The 21,825-nt window shown below is 37.4% G+C and overlaps 1 protein-coding gene across 2 annotated transcripts in view; it reads right to left on the reverse strand.

Moving 5' to 3' along the window:
• Window positions 1–11,762: 11,762 nt before the first annotated feature.
• LOC135078693 (S-adenosylmethionine decarboxylase proenzyme) overlaps window positions 11,763–21,825 on the reverse strand; it is a 30,851-nt gene continuing 20,788 nt past the window's right edge. For both annotated transcript variants that reach the window (XM_063973239.1, XM_063973238.1), the window contains 6 exons: window positions 20,293–20,494; window positions 18,033–18,129; window positions 17,427–17,584; window positions 16,816–16,908; window positions 12,986–13,141; window positions 11,763–12,192 (listed from right to left, as the gene is read on the reverse strand). In XM_063973239.1, coding sequence (XP_063829309.1) covers window positions 12,055–12,192; window positions 12,986–13,141; window positions 16,816–16,908; window positions 17,427–17,584; window positions 18,033–18,129; window positions 20,293–20,494 — 844 coding nt within the window. In that variant the 3' untranslated portion in view covers window positions 11,763–12,054. The remainder of the gene's footprint in view (window positions 12,193–12,985; window positions 13,142–16,815; window positions 16,909–17,426; window positions 17,585–18,032; window positions 18,130–20,292; window positions 20,495–21,825) is intronic.

Here is a 21,825-nt window from a genome sequence, read left to right on the forward strand (position 1 = left end):
AAGGCCTCGCGAAATCTGTCTTGCCCACATCAAATTTAGGTCTTGCCCCGCCACTGATCATGATCCCTCCATTTTGAAATTAATTTAACATTCGTTTGTTTGCGTTTATTTTCAATCGTTTTTCCGAATATTGAATTATTTAATAATTTGAAAAAATCTTTTTCAAAAGCTGTTTTCGAATGTTGCCGAAGACTGGTATTGAGATCAATGTATTTTTTTAAAAAGCAATCCTGTCTAAAACTTAGAATACGATGAACTTTTTCTAAAATCAAACCATTCTTTAAACATTCTTTAAGATGAATATAATGAATAACATATTTCTTTTTGTTATAAAGGTTTGCAATCAATTTTTTTGATTTACCATACGGGGGTATAATTTTTTCAACAGCAAATGGTAAATCTTTATGTGTATTATGTAAATAATCTGGATACATTAAGTCTACTTCAAGAATATAACCGTAATCAGCATCATCTGGGATATTCATTATTTCAATTTTTTTAATTTCACTCTTTGATAATAATCTGAACTGTGAAATGGGGAGTTTTTTCATCATCGCATAACCATATAAATTATTACAGTCGAGGTATATCAAATAACTGCTTGGTTCTGAATCATTATAATGTGGTAAGTATTTATTATTCGCTTTAGCGTGACGTAATGAGCACTGCGCTAGTCCACCACGGATACCTTTTTCTAACAATTCATAAATTTCTAATTCGCTTATCAGCTCAAGTTCGACGCCTGTGTATAATAACATCGCATCCCAACTTAGGCTCGGTGAGGTTACATAATATGCTGGATCTAATTTGTAATAATGCAAACTCGTTTTTCTAAATTTTTCGAATACATCGCAAAGTAAAAGCACATCGCATTTTAAATATAAATTTGTATATTCAGCAAGGGATTTGATATCGAAAATTTCCCACACTCTTCGGGCATGTAAATATTCATTATCAGTTATAGGTTCCTCTCGCAATGTATTATAGAAATCACATTTTGAAGGTAGTTGAGTTTCTCGAAATTTCAACCAAGAGTTCATGTAATCGTAAGGATAAATACCCTTTTTTCTTAACAAATTAAACTTTTTTTTATCAGGAAACTCTTTAGATAAATGTAAAAAATCATTATCTGATAAATTTTTACTCAATATGTCTAGGCTAGAACTAAGAAATTGATATGAATCAATGAATTTTATCTGAATAGGATTTTTATAGTCTTCAGTTTTAATCACTTTCGTGAAAGATAAATATTTTTCTTTTGTTTTCGGTATTACATTGATGTGACCTTCATATTTTGCTAACTCTTCAATAAATAAATGTGAATCATATCCAGATAAATTATGAAACACTACAGGAATGAATGAACAAACTCTATGCATCAAATTACAATGAGAATGCGCCGCTCCTCTGTACTCAGAAGTAATATGATCATGATCTTGGACTTTATCATTCACTAATAATTGTTTACATATGTGACATAGAATGGCGTTTTTATAATTTGATTTCTGTTCTAATGTTAAAGGGGTCATTAACTTTTTATCACTTAAAATTTTATGTATACGTCTAGCATCTGTTAATAAACACTTAACAAACATTTCAACACAGTCTGCTCCTGTATAAGACACATATTTATTTAATTTATCATCATGTGAACAACAAATATAATATGCGAAGCATGATGGCTGGTGAATATTTAGTTTCTGAGTGTTTAAAGTGTCACTTTCATCACATTTAATTAATAAGCACTCAAAGTCGGCATAAATAATAAAGTTGATTTTCTGCTGTCTCTCAAAATTTTTAAATGTTAACAAAGTGTTCTTTTCAGGTAAAATTGACAAAATGTGTGAACAATTATGAGTATTATATTTTTTTTCACTGCAAAAAAATTGTAAACACATATCACATAAATGAACTTTACCTTTGTAACGAGTGAATTGAGGTCGTACTAAACGTGTCAAGTTCTTTATTAAACAATAGTGAGCTGTCGTTTTGTTTTCTATGTACAGTAAATTGAAATGATTCTTCTTTCTATATTTTGAGACATAAAGAGGTCCAGTTATAGTACTCTTTCGTAAGCCGTATATGTTAAAGCTTATGTTAGGATTGTTTTTTTCGAAATGTTTAATATCTTCACGTGAAGGAGGAAATGATATTCCATCAATATTTAAAACATCGGAAAAGTGTGGATATGAACTAGTTTTGCAAACATTATTCATAGCAGGGTACAGTCCAGCCATTATACTCCATAGAAAACAGTAATCATCATTATTTTTTATATTTATACAACTCTTTGAATTTTTTATGGCTATGGGTAGGTCTATATATGTTCCACCTCTCATAGGAGAATATTTATTTATATTAATTTCGATATGACTAAACGAAACAAAGGTCCACCCAGATTGACAATGTTGAAATTCGGTTAACTTTTCATTAAATGTATTCATCATATTCGTTATTAACTTTTTCAAATCAGTATTCTTGTAAACAATCATATATTTTGTATTAAACGACTTTAATTGTGTTTCATCAGATTTTGGCAACATAAAATAGGCAAACAATTCAAAATTTAGTTTAATGCAGTCATGTTTATTTAAAGATAAATTGATCAAATCTATTAATTGTTCTTGGTTGTCATATATCACCGCCTCTAAGCCGAGGTACTCGACTTGCTGATCGACATTTAATCTGTATGTAACAATTCTGTTTCTGAATGCAGTTGCAACAATATTAATATTTTCAATCTGTGTATTCAATAAAGAATTAGCTTTATGTATATTCGTTTTCATATGATATGGATATTGTCTTTTCAGTACTAGAACTTTGCATTTGTCACAGTATATAGAATTTTGAGCTCTTGCTGTCTCGTAAGGGTGTGCAACAGTAACTGTGAAAAGAAAAAAATAAATAATAATACTAATATTTATTGAAGACACTTATTCTGTAAATTAACAGTGAACAAAGATTACAATATCTGTTACATAACTTATTCGGTTACATTATAGTAGGTAAATAGCATAGTTATTTAGGTGAGTATATAATAATAGTGTAAGTAGGTAATATTATAACGTATTAAATAACACTTTCGTATGACCCAAGCAATGAGACTGGACAATTCCTAAAGTCCTTTTTTATTAGATTTACGAACTCCTTTAAAGTATGCCATGAATCTTTATGTTCATCAAGTTTCATTTTAATAGTTGTGATGGCGTATCGCCATCTATTAATTGGCGCTATTTTCTGTACCTCCTCCGTGTTATATATCTTTAATTCCACATAATACTTTCCCTCCTTTGTCTCACTTATTTGTTTAGAGAACCCTCTTGTTTCTCTTCTTGTAAAAGAAGAAAGTAGAGGTGGTATATTACCGCTTTTGCTGGATGTAGACGGTTTCACCCGATGTTCCTCATCGCTGTCTTCACCGAATAGATCGTTCGCTGTAAGTCGAGGTGGTGGAGTGTACGGTGTGATGGATGTCTTCGTTTTTTTCACCTTCGGCTCTTCTCTCGGTTTGCTTGAGCTTCTGCGCTTATTAGACTTCTTTTCCACAGGTTTTGACTCAACTTCAGAGTCGTCACTGGAGAGGAATAGATCCTTCGCCAACAATTTCGACCTGTAAACAATAAAAAAAAAACAGTTTAATACGAATATAAGAGAATATTCATTGAATACAGAAAATGAACAAAAACAATAAATAGATTCATAGAATACAGAAAATGAACAAAAACAATAAATAGATAATATGAGCGGAATAGAGGACATGAATGGAATTCAGAAAATTAATTAAAACAATAAAAAAGAATACAGAACATGAATCGAATAAAGAAATTTAATTAAGACATAGTCTTAGAATAGAGAAAACGATTAAAGATAATAAACAGAATAGATAGCATGAATTGAATATACAAAATGAATGAAGACATGAATAGATCAGAATAGAAAACATGAATAGATCAGAACGTATGTTCCGTCTAGGAATCGAACCTAAGAGTCGTGTAGTAGCCTTAAAAAGTATATTCTATTCAGTAAGTAAAATAACAATCTAGTTACAGAGTAGATAATAATAGTTGGTACTTACATTTTTATTATTGAGAAAACCTTTAGGTTCTTCTGAGGCTGGTTGGCACTAGGGATCTTCAAATGACTGGCTTCCCGTAGGATAACAATCGATCTGTGTGATTTTCGCTCAACACTAGAGCTATTTAAATAAAAGATTTGTGACGTGGATCCCTTCCTTATTAGTTAAGTTCGTATGTTAAAAAGTAGCAATCTGCAGTTTTCTAAATATGTAAAGTGTTGATAAGTGAAAAATATCTAAACAATGCTTATACCCTATGTTTACTTGGTTACATTATTAATTTATTAACCTTCTCCTTTATGTAAGTATATTGGTAAACTAGCTATCGTCACACGGTTTCGATCGCGATTATAATAGGGTAACAACGCGTGTTAGTCCAGATCATAGTCTATCTATGTATATAAAAAACATACAAATCCATCCAACGATTGCTGCATGATTGTGCCTAACAACTTGACATAAACATACAAACTTTCGTATTTATAATATCACTATAGATAATATTTTATGCATAAGTAACTCTGTCTGTTAATTATGCTAAACCACTAAACCGATTTTGATGAAATTTGGTACAGATATAGATGGAATAGAGCTTATATTGTTATTATAAAACTGTTAAGTTTTATCAGAATCCGTTCAGTTATTTTTATAAAAGAGTAACAAAACTTTTATACATACAAAGTTTCGTATTTACGTATGTTAGTTTAAAAATTAGTTTTTAATATACCAGGCAAAGTCGTAGTCATTAGTTAGTATCATGATCAAACATTAATGGACTAGCAACCGAACAGACGTCAGCGTACGTATTTGGACAGCACCAAATACAGAAAAGCTCTACATAGCACTAAACTACTAACGTAATATTCTTTATAGAAAAGTGTAAAGTTAGGTCTATTATTAAAAACTGCTTATAACGTAATATAGACCAATTACCTCGGGTGTTTAAACTATTTCGTAAGCACTCTTTTTAATATAAAGGAAGGGTTCTGAGATGTGGAATTAATTAGTATTTTTTAGTACCTAAAGCATAACGAACGAATAATTGCTAGCAATAATGGCGGTAAGTTATAAAATATTTATTTACAAATGTTTTTTTCTTACACTTGTAAAAAATGTCTAATCATATTACTTATTTGTTTCAGCACGAAAATTGGTCTTATTCACCATCATTATACACCGCTCTCACCACCAGCATCTGGAAGGATGAGTCCTACGAGTGTGCAAAGAATAATAAACAATATGGAAAATGAAAATCAACGATATGGTGATATCATCATTAACCAACAGAAGAAATTGTATTCGAGCATTCGAACGGTATCGCATGGAGCAAAAGTGATTCGAATAGAAATTTACGATGCGGAACAGTTTGAAAACTCTACCAAATCTGTGTGTCAGTGTAATGCAGAAATTTGTGCTCAACACGTTGTGGAAAACGTGTTCAATGATAACATTTATGCTCGAGTTAAAGATATTATCAAAAGTATAGGAACTATTTTTATGTCTCAACCTTTTTAATTTTTTTCTAGTATATAACATGTTTTTTTATGAATGTGTGTAATTTAATAAATAATAAGAATGAATGTAATGTAATTTAATAAACAGTTAATTAGAAAAGGTGATTTTATTTTATGATAATGCAATGCAGTAGATAATTCGTATAGAATACCATTGAATAGGAATAAAACTTCAACCCATCGTTCAAACTTTACATTCTTAGAGTCGATGCGGAATGTAGATCAAATAACGAAATGACGATAGTGAAATTGAATGCAAGCTTATCAAACTCTCGATTCGAGTATACATTATAGAGATTTTTATTGTATGATCTAGATGATATAAGTAATAGTCTAGATAATCTAGTATCTAGGTCTGATCATAAAATATACGATGTTGAAAAGATGAAGATTAGGGTATCTGGATCCTGAATGGTTGGATCCAGATGCCCTAATCTTCATCTACTTCGGTGTAAGTTCGCTAATTGTATATTGAGACGTGGCGGCGCCCTGCGCGGGCGCTCTTCCCGCAGATATAACAATAGTCAGATGTAGTCAACCTAGATGGTGGACGCTACAATAGTCAAGGTGTAGTCAACCCAGAGGTGGACGCTATCACTTCCTCTAGGTATACGAAAGTCTTAGTATGTGTGTGTGTGTGTCGCCTGCAGGATGGCGGCGAGCGCGGGACGCGGGCGCTCTTTTCCTGCAGATATAACAATAATTGCCAACCTACATGGAATGTACGCTATCGCTTCCAAAGTCGCTAGTTTATAATGAGTCTCAGTAAGTTTACTAAGTATAATGGCATAAGGTATAAAATAAAAGTCGATGTAAGTTCGCTAATTGTATATTGAGACGTGGCGGCGCCCTGCGCGGACGCTCTTCCCGCAGATATAACAATAGTCAGGTGTAGTCAACCTAGATGGTGGACGCTACAATAGTCAAGGTGTAGATCTAGGGTAGATCCGCCGATTTGATTCCGCGAGATTTATTTTACGTTTTTTGAAAAACTTTACAGGAATGCGTGCAAACTAGCTTAAACTGAAAGGTTAAGCAATGAGCTTTTTAGATCAGTGTGAGGCCCTTAGATTCAATCGTTATTTTAGAAGTAACAAGCGTCCAAATATTTTTTCACAAAATGGTAATGACGTTTTCCCAATGGTAATGATTTTATTAAAATGGTAATGATCTTATGTTAATGGTGATGACGAAATATAATTTTATAGTAATACATTAAATTAAAATAACTTGAAAACTAAAATTTAGTTAAAATTGTTCAGCTAAACACCAATTTTATCTATGTTATTTTCCTAGCTAAGCACGTACCTATTAAAGAATGGGTTGGAAATAAAAGTAAATGTATTCAATAATTTAATGAATTTATTGAATTTGGAACAATACGGACATTAGTTAAAATTTTTTTACGTTCCTAATATTATTCAGAATCAGAAAAAATATATATTTACACCAATGAGGATTTTGATTGAAAAATATGCCAAGCTACTCTTACTTAGACTTACACAATAGTCAACATACAAGAAATAAATAAAAAAACGTCTTTTCGTAAACTGATAAAAAACCTTCTCATTTAAAAACAAAGCTTAAAGAACAATGGGACAAAACGTCCCCAGAACTGTAGCACTTTAATACCTACCTTATATGATAGACCATGCTAATACCCGACCGATCTCTCTAGCTACAATCACGGCAAAGGTCCTTGACAGTGTGCTTGACTCTCTACTAGATAAATATTTAAAATCACATGATGCTCAATTCGGGTTTAAGCCTGGACTGTCGACCGAGAGCGCCATCCTTAGTCTTAAGCACACTGTCAGGTACTACACGGATCAGGGGACTCTCATTTACGCATGCTTCCTCGACCTCTCCAAGGCGTTCGATCTTGTGTCTTATGACATCCTTTGGGATAAGATGAGGAGGCAGGGCATCCCGTCAGAAGTATCACAAATATTCCATTATTGGTAAGCTAACCAGATTAACAGCGTAAGATGGGCTAACGTTTTTTCTGAGGAGTATGGGTTGCAGTGCGGGGTGAGACAGGGTGGGCTGACGTCTCCCAGGCTTTTCAACCTATACGTAAATGACCTCATTGTTGCCCTTAGCAGTATGCGTATCGGATGCTGGGTAGATGGTGTTTGTATCAACAACATAAGCTACGCTGATGATATGGTACTGCTGGCGCCAACAATGGGGGCTCTCAGAAAGATGGTGGGTGTGTGTGAAATGTATGCTAAATGCCATGGCTAATTGTATATTGTGAAGAAGAGCGAATACATGGTATTTAAGGCCGCCAGTAAATGTCCAAACGTGGTACCCGACCTCTTGCTTAATGGGGTAAAGTTAAACAGAGCCACTAAATTTAAATATCTCGGACACTACGTTACTGATGACCTTAAAGATCATGTTGATATCGAGAGGGAACGAAGGGCGCTGGCAGTAAGGTGTAATATGTTGGCTCGCAGGTTTGCCCGATGTAATGACCATGTCAAGATCACTCTGTTTAAAGCATACTGTCAGAGTCTATACACGGGAAACCTGTGGACCACGTACTCGCAGAAATCGCTTAGCGTCCTTCGGTTCCAATATAACAACGGTTTCAGGATGCTGTTGGGCTTGCCTCGCTTCAAATGTTTGCTCAGTCGCACACTGACGGCTTCTTTGCTGTCCTATGCAAGAAGACTGCCTCGTTGCTCAGTAGGATACGGGCGAGCCCCAACAGTATCCTGAAGACCGTGGCGGAGAGGTACGACTCTCCTATTACAACTGTCTACAGTATTTTTGCGCACGGGTTATGCATAGCTTATTTTTATTGATTTATAACCTAGAAACAAGAATAACAACAAAAAATTGTTCTGAATTTGCTTTTATGTGTAAAAAATAGAAAAATTCATATCAATGAATGTATGAAACATGAACATAGAGATGATTTAATTTGTTGCCAAATATTTTTTTTTCTTTCTTTCTTTCATTATTTCTAATTATTAAAACATAACAAACATCCATTTAAGATTCATTCTCACAAGAGAAAAAATAAAATAGAGTCCAAATATTTATTAAAAATTAAAAGTTCTAATTTCCTGTCATGTTCCATAGAAGATTTTTTTCATAAAAATCTAACCCTATCATGCTTTCAGTATACTGGCCTTGGTAAAGTCGTTTCTCAAATCCCACTATATTTTGATGAAAGCGTGCCCCTTGTTCTTGCGAATAAGCCCCCATAATTATTTATAAATATATCCCAATGAGAATGTGACGTGCATCTTTAGAGACATTCTACTATGAAGATAGAAAATTCAAATCGCTATAACTTTTAAAAAAGCAAATATTTTCGATTTGTAATCGCACTTTTTTATATACATTTGCTTATATAATCAGAATATAATAAGTAAAATTCATGCGCAAAAAAAAAAATTTTTTTTGTTGACCGGTGTTATCCGACATTTCCTTCGGCTACTTCTTACCGAACGGGTTGGATAATTAGTGGTATGTTATAATAAGTAAATTACTAACATAGTTGTATAAGGCACCCATTTACTAACCATGTGGATCATTGTTATCTTTAAATGAATAAATTGAATGGAATACTATAATTTTATTACAATTATGACAGCTCAAGTGTGACATGTCTCAGAAAAGTTATATCAAAAATAAAAATTCATAAGCAACCCTGAAAAAATACATACAAAATCACTTTTGACCAACTTCAAAGGGCACGACAGCTTGACCCAGGGACAATTCGACCCCTGCTACAACTCAAACCCTGCGACAACTTGATTTTTTTCAAAACTCAACACTTTTAACTTACTTCAAATGGTTTCACGACTGCTGGACAGTGGCGGCGTAGCATGGGTTGGCACCCGGGGCATAGCACAGCACAGCACCCCCCGTCATAAGTCTTTAATGTAAGTAAGTTGGGTATACATATAGCGGGGAGGTAAGACACCCCAAAATGGTCCTCCCTTACGCCGCTGGTGGCTGGACCCTACGACTGCTTAACCCTACGACCACTCGAACCCTCCGACAACTTACACTTGTGACCCTGTGACAAGTTGAACACTGCGACACGTCAACCCCTGCGACTACTCTGAGCATTTATTGTAGATACAGTTCAGGCATTGATTGATGGAGCTAAATGGTTTACAATAAGTATCATAGTTGAATATTTTGGACTTGTCGTAGGGGTTGAGTTGTCCGGGTCAGTTTTTGTAGGGTCGACCTTCGTTTAAAGTAGGTTAAAATTAATTTAATCGAGTTATCACAGGGGTCGAGTTGTCACAGAGGTCCAGTTGACCCCGATGACAACTATGATACTTATTGTAAACCATTTAGCTCGATCAATCAATGCCTGAACAGAATCTACAATAAATGCTCAGAGTAGTCGCAGGGGTTGACGTGTCGCAGTGTTCGACTTGTCACAGGGTCACAAGTATAAGTTGTCGGAGGGTTCGAGTGGTCGTAGGGTTAAGCAGTCGTAGGGTCCAGCCACCAGCGGCGTAAGGGAGGACCATTTTAGGGTGTCTTACCTCCCCGCTATATGTATACCCAACTTACTTACATTAAGGACTTATGACGGGGGGTGCTGTGCTGTGCTATGCCCCGGGTGCCAACCCATGCTACGCCGCCACTGTCCAGCAGTCGTGAAACCATTTGAAGTAAGTCAAAAGTGTTGAGTGTTGAAAAAAATCAAGTTGTCGCAGGGTTTGAGTTGTCGCAGGGGTCGAGTTGTCACAGGAGTCGAATTGTCCCGGGGTTAAGCTGTCGTGATACCCATTGAAGTTGGTCAAAAGTGATTTTGTATGTATTTTTTCAGGGTTGCTTATGGATTTTTATTTTAGACTAGCTGACCCGGCGAACTTCGTACCGCCTTAGCGTAGAGATTTTCTTTATATTTTTTTCCGTAAAAACCTTTTACAGAGTATTAGAAAACTACAAAAAAAAATCAGCCAAATCGGTCAAGCCGTTTTCATGTTAAGTCGTGACAACGGAAAACGAGTTTCATTTTTATATATATAGATATAACTTTTTTCTGAGACACGCATGTCACACTTGAGCTGTCATATAATAAAATTATAGTATTTTAAGGTAGGTATTAAAGTGCTACAGTTCTGGGGACGTTTTGTTACATTGTTCTTTTAGGAAACCATTCATAGTCATCATTACCATATACAAAGTGTCATCACCATAAGCCTAAATGATATGGTAATGATGTTAATGGTAATGACGAAAACGATTTTAAAATTATATAAAAATAATTGTCACCACTATTGGGACACCTCAATATCGCCATTTTTTTATTGTAATCACATGCTACAAAGTGCTAATTATTAGAAAAATATCGATATATTAAACTTACTAAATCGCACAAAATGGGAATGACGCGAGCCGATGACAAACTGCGAGTGTCTCTCGTTTTCGGAGTTTAAAAAGTCTCGGAGCTGCGTAAATTTTACGTGCATTCTTCTGTTACGAGCAACGAATTGAAGAGTGGGACGCGCGGACACAAGCGGGGATAAGTCGCGTCGCAGCCGCATTAAAGAACCTTTGATGCTGCCGCGATGGCTATGACGATTTCTCGTGACAATATTTCAATTCATGATTCCATTTTATTGGCTAATACGATTTCAATATAATTTTGTTATTTTGTCACGGTAAATATGTACATTTTAAATTTATAATCAAAATCTGGTCTGTGTATAGGTAAAGTAAAAAAAATTAAAAGACAACGGCAAAGGTCAGTACTTTTACTGTGATGGTAATGACGTTTAGTGCGTGTTTTCTTGATTATCGAAATAACTTGAAGTATTTAATCAATATGGATCATGGCGCCTTATGTGGAAACTTGTATGAATCGTTTTTCAGAAGTTTAATTTACCAGAACTACAACAGTTTTTTTTTTATCGATCGGAACATAAGTTTTTTACTGTTTCGCGGATTTACCCTCTAGCATCGACCCAGACGCTGTCACTTCCGAAGCCGCTAGTATATGAAAGTCTTAGTATGTGTGTGTGGGTGTCGCCTGCAGGATGGCGGCGAGTGCGGGACTCGGACGCTCTTTTCTTGCAGTTGCCAACCTAGATGGAATATATGCTATCACTTCCAAAGTCGCTAGTTTAAAATGAGTCTCAGTAAGTTTACTAAGTATAATGGCATAAGGTATAAAATAAAAGTCGATGTAAGTTCGCTAATTGTATATTGAGACGTGGCAGCGCCCTGCGCGTCGCGGGCGCGGACGCTCTTCCCGCAGATATAACAATAGTCAGATGTAGACTGGTTTTAGAACACCAGTCGACCTAGACGGTGGACGCTACAATAGTCAGGTGTAGTCAACCCAGAGGTGGACGCTATCACTCCTCTAGGTGTACGAAAGTCTTAGTATGTGTGTGTGGGTGTCGCCTGCAGGATGGCGGCGAGCGCGCGGCGCGGGGCGCGGCGGGGCGGGGCGGGGCGCGGCGGGCGCGCGCGGCCTCAGCTCGGGAACTTGCAGTAGAGAGCGTAGTGCAGCGCGTAGCCCGCGAAACGCACGAATTGCGCGTCTTTTTGCTCGAACGCGAAGAGCGAGGATATCTTTTTTAGTTGGCGGGGCGTGTCTGCGCCGGGCGAGTCCTGTGGAAGAAAGCGATGGTTTAACGCAGCGGTTCCCAAACTTATTTAGTCTACTGCCCACTTTGAGAATAAATTATTTTTTAGCGCCCCCCATTTTTGTAGTCAATAGTCGAGCTCAGTCGGTGTCTAAGAGTCCTCCTAGTAGATGACGCCTCCCAAGCCTCTACACAACGTCCCGATTTTTTTTTCTAGGTCTCTTACCGCTTTAAGCCTGCAGCGCCCACAAGGGGGCGTTATCGCCCACTTTGGGAAAGACTGGTTTAACGTCTTGATTCTAACATAAAAATAAGGTTTAGGTTGTATTAAGAGGTTTCTGTTTTAGAAAAATATTGCAGATTTGAAGATAATCGTTTAAGAGGCAATCGATAAAGCAAAAATCTGGTCGCCAGTTGGACGTAGTTCAATTCGTCAAATAGGGTAAAGTGTCCCGTGTCATGAAACATAAAATCATACGACGCCGCTACCGCGCCGCCGCCGCGCCTTTGCACTGTTTATACGCGCCGCGTGAACACCGCTGCCGCGCCGCCGCCGCGCCGCGGGCGAAATTATGCTTTGATGGCGCGGCGGCGGTTTTATCGGTGCGTATGAACAATGCAAAGGCGCGGCGGCGGCGCGGTTGCGGCGTCGTGTGCAGAAGCGCTAACGCTATTCCAGTGCAGCCGCTGCACATGCTATCAACAGTTGCTTTCTCCTGCTTTAGGGCACTCCTTGGAAGCTTCCGTGAGGACTGCTACTATGCAAAATGATGATAGTGTAAATAACAAACGTATGTACAACAAGCAGAGATTCTTACCGGCGACGCGAAGACCGTAAGCACGAACTTAGCAGGGCGGAAGGCGTCCAACACTCTCTTGATGAGGTCGTCGTAGCTCGCGGCTGGCACGTTGGATTCAAACGACACGTACGAACATGCGCGCTCTGGCGTGATGTGGATCGTCATGTAGCACCCCTGCGACAAAAGAGGGACGTTAATTACAGTTACAAGGCACTCTTAGTGCTTGCACACGTTGACTCGCGGGCGCGGGCGCGGGCGCGGTGACGAAATATCAAACATATGTAGTGATTCCAAGTGTTCACGTACGAAACGCACGTGCGGTCTAACTAGCGGGCAAGCTAGCGACTGGCGCGCGCGGAGCGCTCGCGGTAATTTCAACGCGTGAAGATGTTTGTGTGTGTTCATGTCAAACTAGCGGCGGCGCGCGCGTTTCACTCGCGACGTCAGGTAAGTTCAACCAGTTTGATCTTGTCGCTAGAAACGATAGCACGTTTTTATCATGTCGTTCAATACAGAAGAGTTTATTAGTGCTATTCAGGCTAGAACTCCTATTTGGCAAAGTAAACACAGTCATCATATGAACAGAAATGTTGTTTAGTTGATAACGATAATATTAATTAAATTAAATAATAAAGAGGAACCTTGTTTGAATTTGATTTTGATTGAAAATTATAAATTATTTACTAAGAAAATCTTTTTTTTAAACTCACCTTATAGTTACAAATAGTCTTTCTTCGGGCTTTATACTTTTATGAAAATTTGTGTCTACTTTTGAAATATCACTCCTTATTGAATCCAGTATGTAATCAAAACAGTTGACACTCATCCTGGTATATCCAAAAAACCTTGAAGGATGTTCTCTCAAATTACGATATAAAGTATGAAATTCACCATACCGTTCTCTTTCTTTATTAATCTCGTGCACACCAATTCTAATTTTTAGCATCTCCCACTTTAGGTATGAATTTTCGGTTAAAAATAAAAGATCGTCGTCCATAATTCGACCTCTGACAATACGTCACAATCGCGCGAACGCCTGGTCGTCAATATGAACACGAGCTCGCGACGTTACCCGCGCCCGCGCCCGCGCGTGCCTACGTGAACAAGCACTTACGCGGAGAAGTGTCGAGCCGGCCGTCAAATCTTACTAATATTATAAATGCGAAAGTTTGGATGTCTGGATGTTTGTTACTCTTTCACGCAAAAACTACTGAACGGATTTCGATGAAACTTTACAGTATTATTGTTTATAACCCAGAATAACATATCTATATATATAAAAATGAAACCCGTTTCGCGTTGTCACGGCATCACGTGTGAACGGCTGAACCGATTTCGATAATTCTTTTTTTTAAATGTTTGTGGAAGTCCAAGGATGGTTCTTACGGAAAAAAATATTAAGAAAATCTCTACGCTAAGGCGGTACGAAGTTCGCCGGGTCAGCTAGTAAGCTATAATTTATGACGATCTGTGACAGACTAAATTTCACGCGGGTGAAGCCGCGGGCAAAAGCTAGTTTTTCTATAGAATTTGACAGCGGCACGGCGTGAAGTGGAGCTGTGCAGAGCGGAGACGAAAGGCGAAAAGAATGAAATCTGATTGGTTATTCAACACACTTCTCTTCTCCGCTCCGCTTTGGTGGAAACCGGGCTATATGAGAGCTATCGTTTTTACACTTAAAAGGTGGCACCACTGGTGAGTGAGACAGAACCTTACTCTACAGTGGCGCCATCTTGGTGAGCGCATGCGATAGTCTTCCTACTGCCTCAACTGTTGGCGCCACTATCTTAGCCACTAGCAAGTGATAGGGCCTTGTCACTTGTCCTGTCACTTGCTTGTGGCTAAGACAGTGGCGCCAACTGGTGAGCGCAGAAGCGGTAGGAGAACTGTCACATTTGAAATCGCCAGGTTGACACCACTGTCAAGTAAGTTTCTATCATACGCCAATGGGGCTAACTAGTGAGCGCCATTGTTGATTTTTATCGACCGTAATTTCTTAGAGGATATTGAATAGTGGAAAGATTCCTATTTATTTCATAATAAATCTTAGTCACATAACAAATCTAATGACTTGTGTAAACACTACATACATAATCCATATCATCAATTAAATTAATTAGGTACTAGTAAACAATATCAGTCATTTGCTTACAAGATCATCTGCAATAAGCGCTATCTAACATGAGGAAAACTTTGTCAATTGCTTACATAAACGCGTCTAGTGTAGGTACATATCAATTTTTTACGATAATCGCTCTCCCGACGTGCATAATTGCTTATTAACAATCTGAGTGGACTTGACCGAGAAAGATTAGGTATTTTATGTAACGAGGAAAATCGTTTTCTCATACCTAAATCACAGTACATGACAGAGCTCTTACAGCGATTTGTTTTAAATTGTTTCCTTATTTTTCAGTTCTTATCTCTTGACCTTTTTCGACGTCAAAACAAGAGAAACAGTGGCCCTAAACACACAGTGTCTAATCTCTCGAATGAAATTGTGAATCATAAATACACAGCTGTGAAACAGCTTAGGTAAGCAATATGTAACTATAGTTGAAACTTACTGATGGAATATCCTTGTCTCCCTGGCAGCGTTAAATAAATAACAATCAAATTATTAACTAATAAATTCAATAATGTCAGCGACACACAAAGTGGCCAAAAAGTGGACAACAAAAACTTATTCCAATAGGGATGATGACTGGGTAATGAAATCCTAATGAATGAATGAAATGAATAAATGAATCGAAATTCTATTTAGTCCGTCAGACAGATAATTAGAAAATATTACACTCAATTTTTTATTTTTTTTCATAATCGAATAATTACAGATTATATTGAGTTGAAATGTCGGGCGACGACACTTTTGAGTAAAAATTCTACTCAAGCGTGACGTAACGCGCCATTTCAACTCGATGTAGCACTGTTATTATTTAATTATGAAAGAAAATAAAAAATATGAGTCTAATATTTTCTAATTATCTGTCTGACGGACAAATTATTGAAATTTTGTCATCCAGCCTATTGTAACAAAGACGTGTTGCGAACTTTGGGTGTCACGAATTATTTGACGAAATCTAGGTGTGAACCTTCAGTCTAATTATTATAAATAAGGTTATTTACATAGATAAATGCGTTTGTCTTGTGGTCTATCAAACGGGTTAGTGTGTCATTGAATTGGATCAGGGTCTAATGCCAATAATGGGTTGCGGAATTAAGTATAGCTATAGGTACTTGTCATCTTAATGATTAACAGGTCCCCTTGGACCTGTTAAAATGGATGTTCAAATGGACCAAGACCCCTAGACAAGTTACAAAACGTTACCGTTTTAATTTCGAAATCGCTTCTAGAAGCGAAGTTACGCTGGATCGAAGCGATTTCGGAATTACAACTAAAGCTTGCCACAGTGCCGAAATATCGGAAACTCAAAATTAAGGTACATGGTAGCAATTCCGTCAGTAATATTTTTTTTTTACAACTAAAGCGTTTTGTAACTTGTCTAGGGAGAGCAGAATGTTACTTAGCAGCTCCTAGACAAAAAAGTATCATAAGACAGGTTTTACGATATCTTTTATCTATGGAAAATAAAGTATCATAGACAATGAGGGTTTTCGCGAATGAAAAATACGCCAGATGGCAATACGTAGACGCGAGGTCCAAATGCTGCATGATTGGTTATTTTTGACATGACATTGACAGATATATATCAAAATCCACCAATCACGCAGCAGTCAGACCCCACATCCACGTCCCGCCATCTAGCGGATCTTTCATTCGCGAAAACCCTCATTGATAGGAAACTTCCTTCTTAGTCTATGGAAAATAGAACAGTGAAGATACTCACGTCTTTGGCGACTCCGTTCATGGAATACCCGCACGGGTCGAACAGGAAGTCGTCTATCACCATCCCTGGAATGATTTTGTCAATGCCTGACGCCTGCAACAAATAAACAATGGAATTGTAGTTACCTTAATATAGTGAAACACTATTTGTCAGGTGTATGGCGATAGTACACAGTTTCAAGCAATGCCTCCAATGAAAAAAAAAAGGGTAAGGTTGTTATGGCTCCTACTACATTACATAATTACAATTTCTGAGAATTAATCAAACAGACTACATTTTATCGAGAAATCCAATGTCCTATTAGTTTCCTGTGCTTTCGTTTCGTCTGTACATGATAGTTCTTTTCAAGTGTGTACCCTCTCTTGCACTTCCAAGTACTTATTCTAAAACGGACGCACATTAAAATAAACACTGGTACTATCATGTCAAAAATAACCAATCATGCAGCATTTGGACCTCGCGTCTACGTATTGCCATCTGGCGGATTTTTCAATCGCGAAAACCCTCATTGGCGTTAACGGGGAATAGTGAACAAAAAGTTCACTAATCCCCGTTGACGGGGATTGTCAACGGGGAATAGTGGAATAAGCCCAAAATTCAAGTTGCCTTACTTTAGTGGCCTCGGCAGCTGTGGCGGAGCTGGCCCTCGAGAAGATGTCCATGACGGCGGGATCCAGGTCCGACATCAGGATCTCGATGGTCTGGTCCGGCTCCGACGACTCGCAGCAGTTCACCTGGATCTGTTCCTTTTCTAGCGCGTCTACTGTACCTGTGAAGGATTTTAGGTTATTTCTTTGTTACAAAACTAACTAAAGCTGGCCCACTCCTGATGTACAGAAGAAGAAGGAAGACAGCTAGCTGAAGAGCTTATTGTAAATAGTCGTTACATATTATTATGCTATCCGGTAAAAAAGAAGCTATTGACTTAAAGTTGGTATTTGAAATAATCATCATTTCTTGTTAGGGCAATAGTGCTTTGACGCAAAAATTAAAAGTTGAAAGTCTATGTTTGATAATCATCATGATTTAAAAAAATTAAGAAGTGAAGGCGAAGAATTAATTTTACATAGGAATAATTTAGATCGTAGTGATGTGCGACAAGCCAATAACCAGTAGAGAAAATATTAAGGTGAGTATTATTATTTAGTTTTAGTTATGGTGCAAAGCAGATCAGAGTATATTTAATACAAACGGAATTTTTAAGTTTTTAGTCTCACCTTCAAGCGGCAATAAAGTGTAGAGGTACCAGCAGTCCTTCTCAGGACCCATAATGTACGCGCGTCCGTCGCCGAAGTAGGAGTCCAGGAGCTCCACCTGCAACAAGGAAGGACATCATTACTCCACCGTCAGCCTACAGTGCACTGCACGGAATTATAACTAATGGTAAGTAAAATGTGGACACTTGGTGGACCGATGATCTAAGGAAGTTCGGGAAGCACCTGGATGCGGGTAGCGCAGAACGGGTCATTGTGGGAATCTTTGGGTGTTTGTCTAACAGAGCACGGTACGTCCTAGTTTTTTTAAGATAAAATTTGGATTCTCATACTGCATACTTTCAAAAATTGTGAATTCAGTTCAAATTGTTTAAGTTTCCCTGACTACCCAGTCTCATAATTTGTTTAAAAAACTCTCAAGTTATAAAAACGAAACACGAGAATATTTGGAAACATCTCTCAAATATTATACAAACATACGTATCCGACAACAAGTTTCATCAATTCCCAGAAGAAGGTATCAACGAATCGGTGCATATTTCCGAGAGTTTGCGTGCGTTTGTCACTCAAGACGAAATAACAGCCGAGTGGAATGAGACACATCGGCCGTGTCACGGCAACGTCACCGTGATCATCTCATTCATGGACTGGCACATTTGATGATATCGACAAAAATTGCTAAGATTGGAAGAACACTGTTTCGTTATGCTGCAGTAATTTGCATCTTTTTGTCAATAATATTTAGAGTAAATTTTATAATATCGAAGTCATTGACGTATTATGAGTTATCTTCTTATTGAAATGTAATTAAGTACCAATAATTCAAACAGTAGGCATATCCCATTATCAAATGCGATTAAAACAAACAATTTGAACGAACTCATCGACATTGTAGAGTTCAAATAATTGCAAGACGAATATTGACGAACAGGTCATGTGGTACTGCGATAACCGAATGGATAACCGACACAAAGACTTCCTAGAATCTGAGTAATAATTTAGGTAAAACAACCAATTGATTGTGGCTTTTACAAATAAGCTGATAGTTGTTGCAAACAACTTTATTTACTGTAAATACAATATTTTTTCATACCTACCTACATCTTTTCATTTTCCTTCCCTATGACAAATTAAAGCTAGACTATTTTTATAAAAGTTACACCGGCAAAAACCCATTGTAGTTAAACGACTTACCTACTCTGCTAACTGAGGAAAACCTTACAGAATAAACTGATGGGATCTAGTTTCTTAACCACTTTAATAATAGACTATCTTAAAAACAATTACCTACCTACATTCATTTACTCAGGAAATATTCTCCAATAATGTATGGTTTATTTCAAACTGTTAAACAATGTATCTTCCAAAATGTATAACAACCGTCGAGAATGGAAGGTGCAAACCAGTGAACAGTTCTTTTTAATAACTTTGGTGTTGGAACTGTTGGACCGCTTGATTTGGTCAACAGTTCAACACTACGAGTATTCAGTAAACTGTATTTTTTCCCGGACAGAAACTGACATTTTTGCCGATCGAATGGAAGCAATGGAAGTCAGTTCAAATGTCAAAAAACTGGAGCATACAAGCGTTCCCGGAGATAACCAACGTGGAGCACTGGCAGATAAAGGTTAGTTACACCACCAGCACGCGGTGAGCCAATCACCGCTGATGCAAGCTCCTCGGTTCAACTGATAACGCGACTTCAGATTGTCCCAAGGCGGGGTTTTCTCGAACCGTCTATACAGGTCACATGACAGGCCAATTTCAAGACTATCTCAAGTTTTATCTGAGTGACGCATGGGATAACATTGTAGCGCGATAGATTTTGCGTAACGATAAGCTTAATTATTTTCCTGTGCTGCCATTTTTTATCAGGGCTGTGATAACCTATAGTTCCGGATCTACTGAGATAGTTGACACTGGAGATCAATGGAAAAGTAGGTCTAACGGCAGGGCATAATGTTCACTCACATGTATGTCTGAGAGTTCTGGATAAACTGACTAGGAGTTGGTTCTGTATGAATTAAGGATACGAGGGTGATACAGGCTGTTCCGACTTATTCTAACTGAAGAAACTGCTTCCCAAAGAATCCCCAAGTACCTCGGAATCAAAGTTTTCGTGCGACTGCAGATATACATTAGTCGCGCTCTGATCCACTGCGTGCACGCAACGCAGCGACATCTTTGTGCCCCACGTTTTAAGGAACGAAGGTACAAAAAATTTCAATATTTACTTCTCTCTAAAGAATCTCCTTGTACCCACCTCGGAATCAAAGTTGTCGTGCGGTTGCAACTGAGCTTTAGGGCGTGCGAACTCCCGGCGCGAATAGAACACGTTATGCACGCGCTCGTGCCCGGCCACGTCGCGTGCTAACGCCAGGACCGCGCGCACGCAGCGCAGCGGCGTCGTCGTGCCGCACGTCTTCAGGATGAAGCGACGCTTCGATACGAACATGCTGCTTTCGCTGTGGAAGAAAGTAACGGTCAGATATTGCTACATTACAGAACGTCGGCTTAATGTTAGGTTACAACATTCATATAGTTCCAAAATACTGAACTGTCCTATCCATGACATTGACAGCGGGGCGCCACCGTCAATACCGGATCGCTGGTTCCGATTTTTGCCATGTTGGAAACCATATAGTTGAATGATGGTAGCGCCCCCCTGTCATTGAGTTTGGTAGGACAGTTCAGCGTGGGTCATCTATAGATGAAGATTGACTAACTAATGCTAATCTGGCTATAAAGATTTGTGTAGGTGTAAAAGAAAAAAAATCCTAGTGCAGTAATGAAGATCATTGTATAAAAAATCCGGCTCGAAGGACTAACGTGGTCCTTTTACTTAACGAAATTAATTTCTGTCAAATAACTATATCTGCTAAATTTCATAATACAAAATGCGTTTGAACTTAAACTAGTACAGACAGACAACATTAGAGGTTTGGGACCTTTATCTTGCCCTAGTTTGTTCAGTACACAGACAGAAAAACGATAGCATTAACTATTATGACCCGACGGTTTTTAAACAATGATAGCGTGCACTCGTATCAGTCTGCAGTGAAATATTTTTAGAATAATTACAGGTCAGTGATAGGCAATATCAATGTAACTACTTACTTATTTTATTCACTTCTACTTACTTGTTTATCATTTACATTATACATGAGTAAGTACTAAAGAGTCAACAAACTAAAGTCCAGAAAGAGGGCACTATCTCTTGACAATATGTTTCCTTAAAATATCTTGTCCAATTAGGAAACTTTAATTACTAATACATTATTGTAAATATTTACAAAATCCGATAAGCTGTCACAATCGCCACAAACTGCGCATTTGAAAATAGACATGAGCGTCTAAAGAGTCCAAGGCATTTATTTTTAATCCGGGTCGATGACCTATTACTAACCAAATGATAAGCATTTGGTTAAATCGATGTTAAAAATCATTGAATGACTCTTTTTGTGATTTTTTTATAGTTACTTCCGTGAACTAAGCATGCATGAGTTTTTATGGACCAATTAAATAATAATATAGGATATTATCGCAAACTATATTTTTCTGTATTTTCTTTATTTCTTTGTTTGTTTTTTTTTTTTTTATTTTAATGGCTTTTTTTTCATTATTATATCAGTGTGTGAAATATTTTAAAAAAATCTGATTCTGACAAACGACTGGGAAAATAGATAAATAAATTAGTTATTAAATGTTTAATAATTTGTATTGTCTTTGGAACCGATTAGATAAAACAATGGTCATGCGACTTTACCTAAATGATTAAACCAAAGTTCATAGTTCA

This window comes from Ostrinia nubilalis, chromosome 15 (genome assembly GCF_963855985.1).
Source record: "Ostrinia nubilalis chromosome 15, ilOstNubi1.1, whole genome shotgun sequence".
In the NCBI taxonomy this organism is placed as follows: Eukaryota; Metazoa; Arthropoda; class Insecta; order Lepidoptera; family Crambidae; genus Ostrinia; species Ostrinia nubilalis.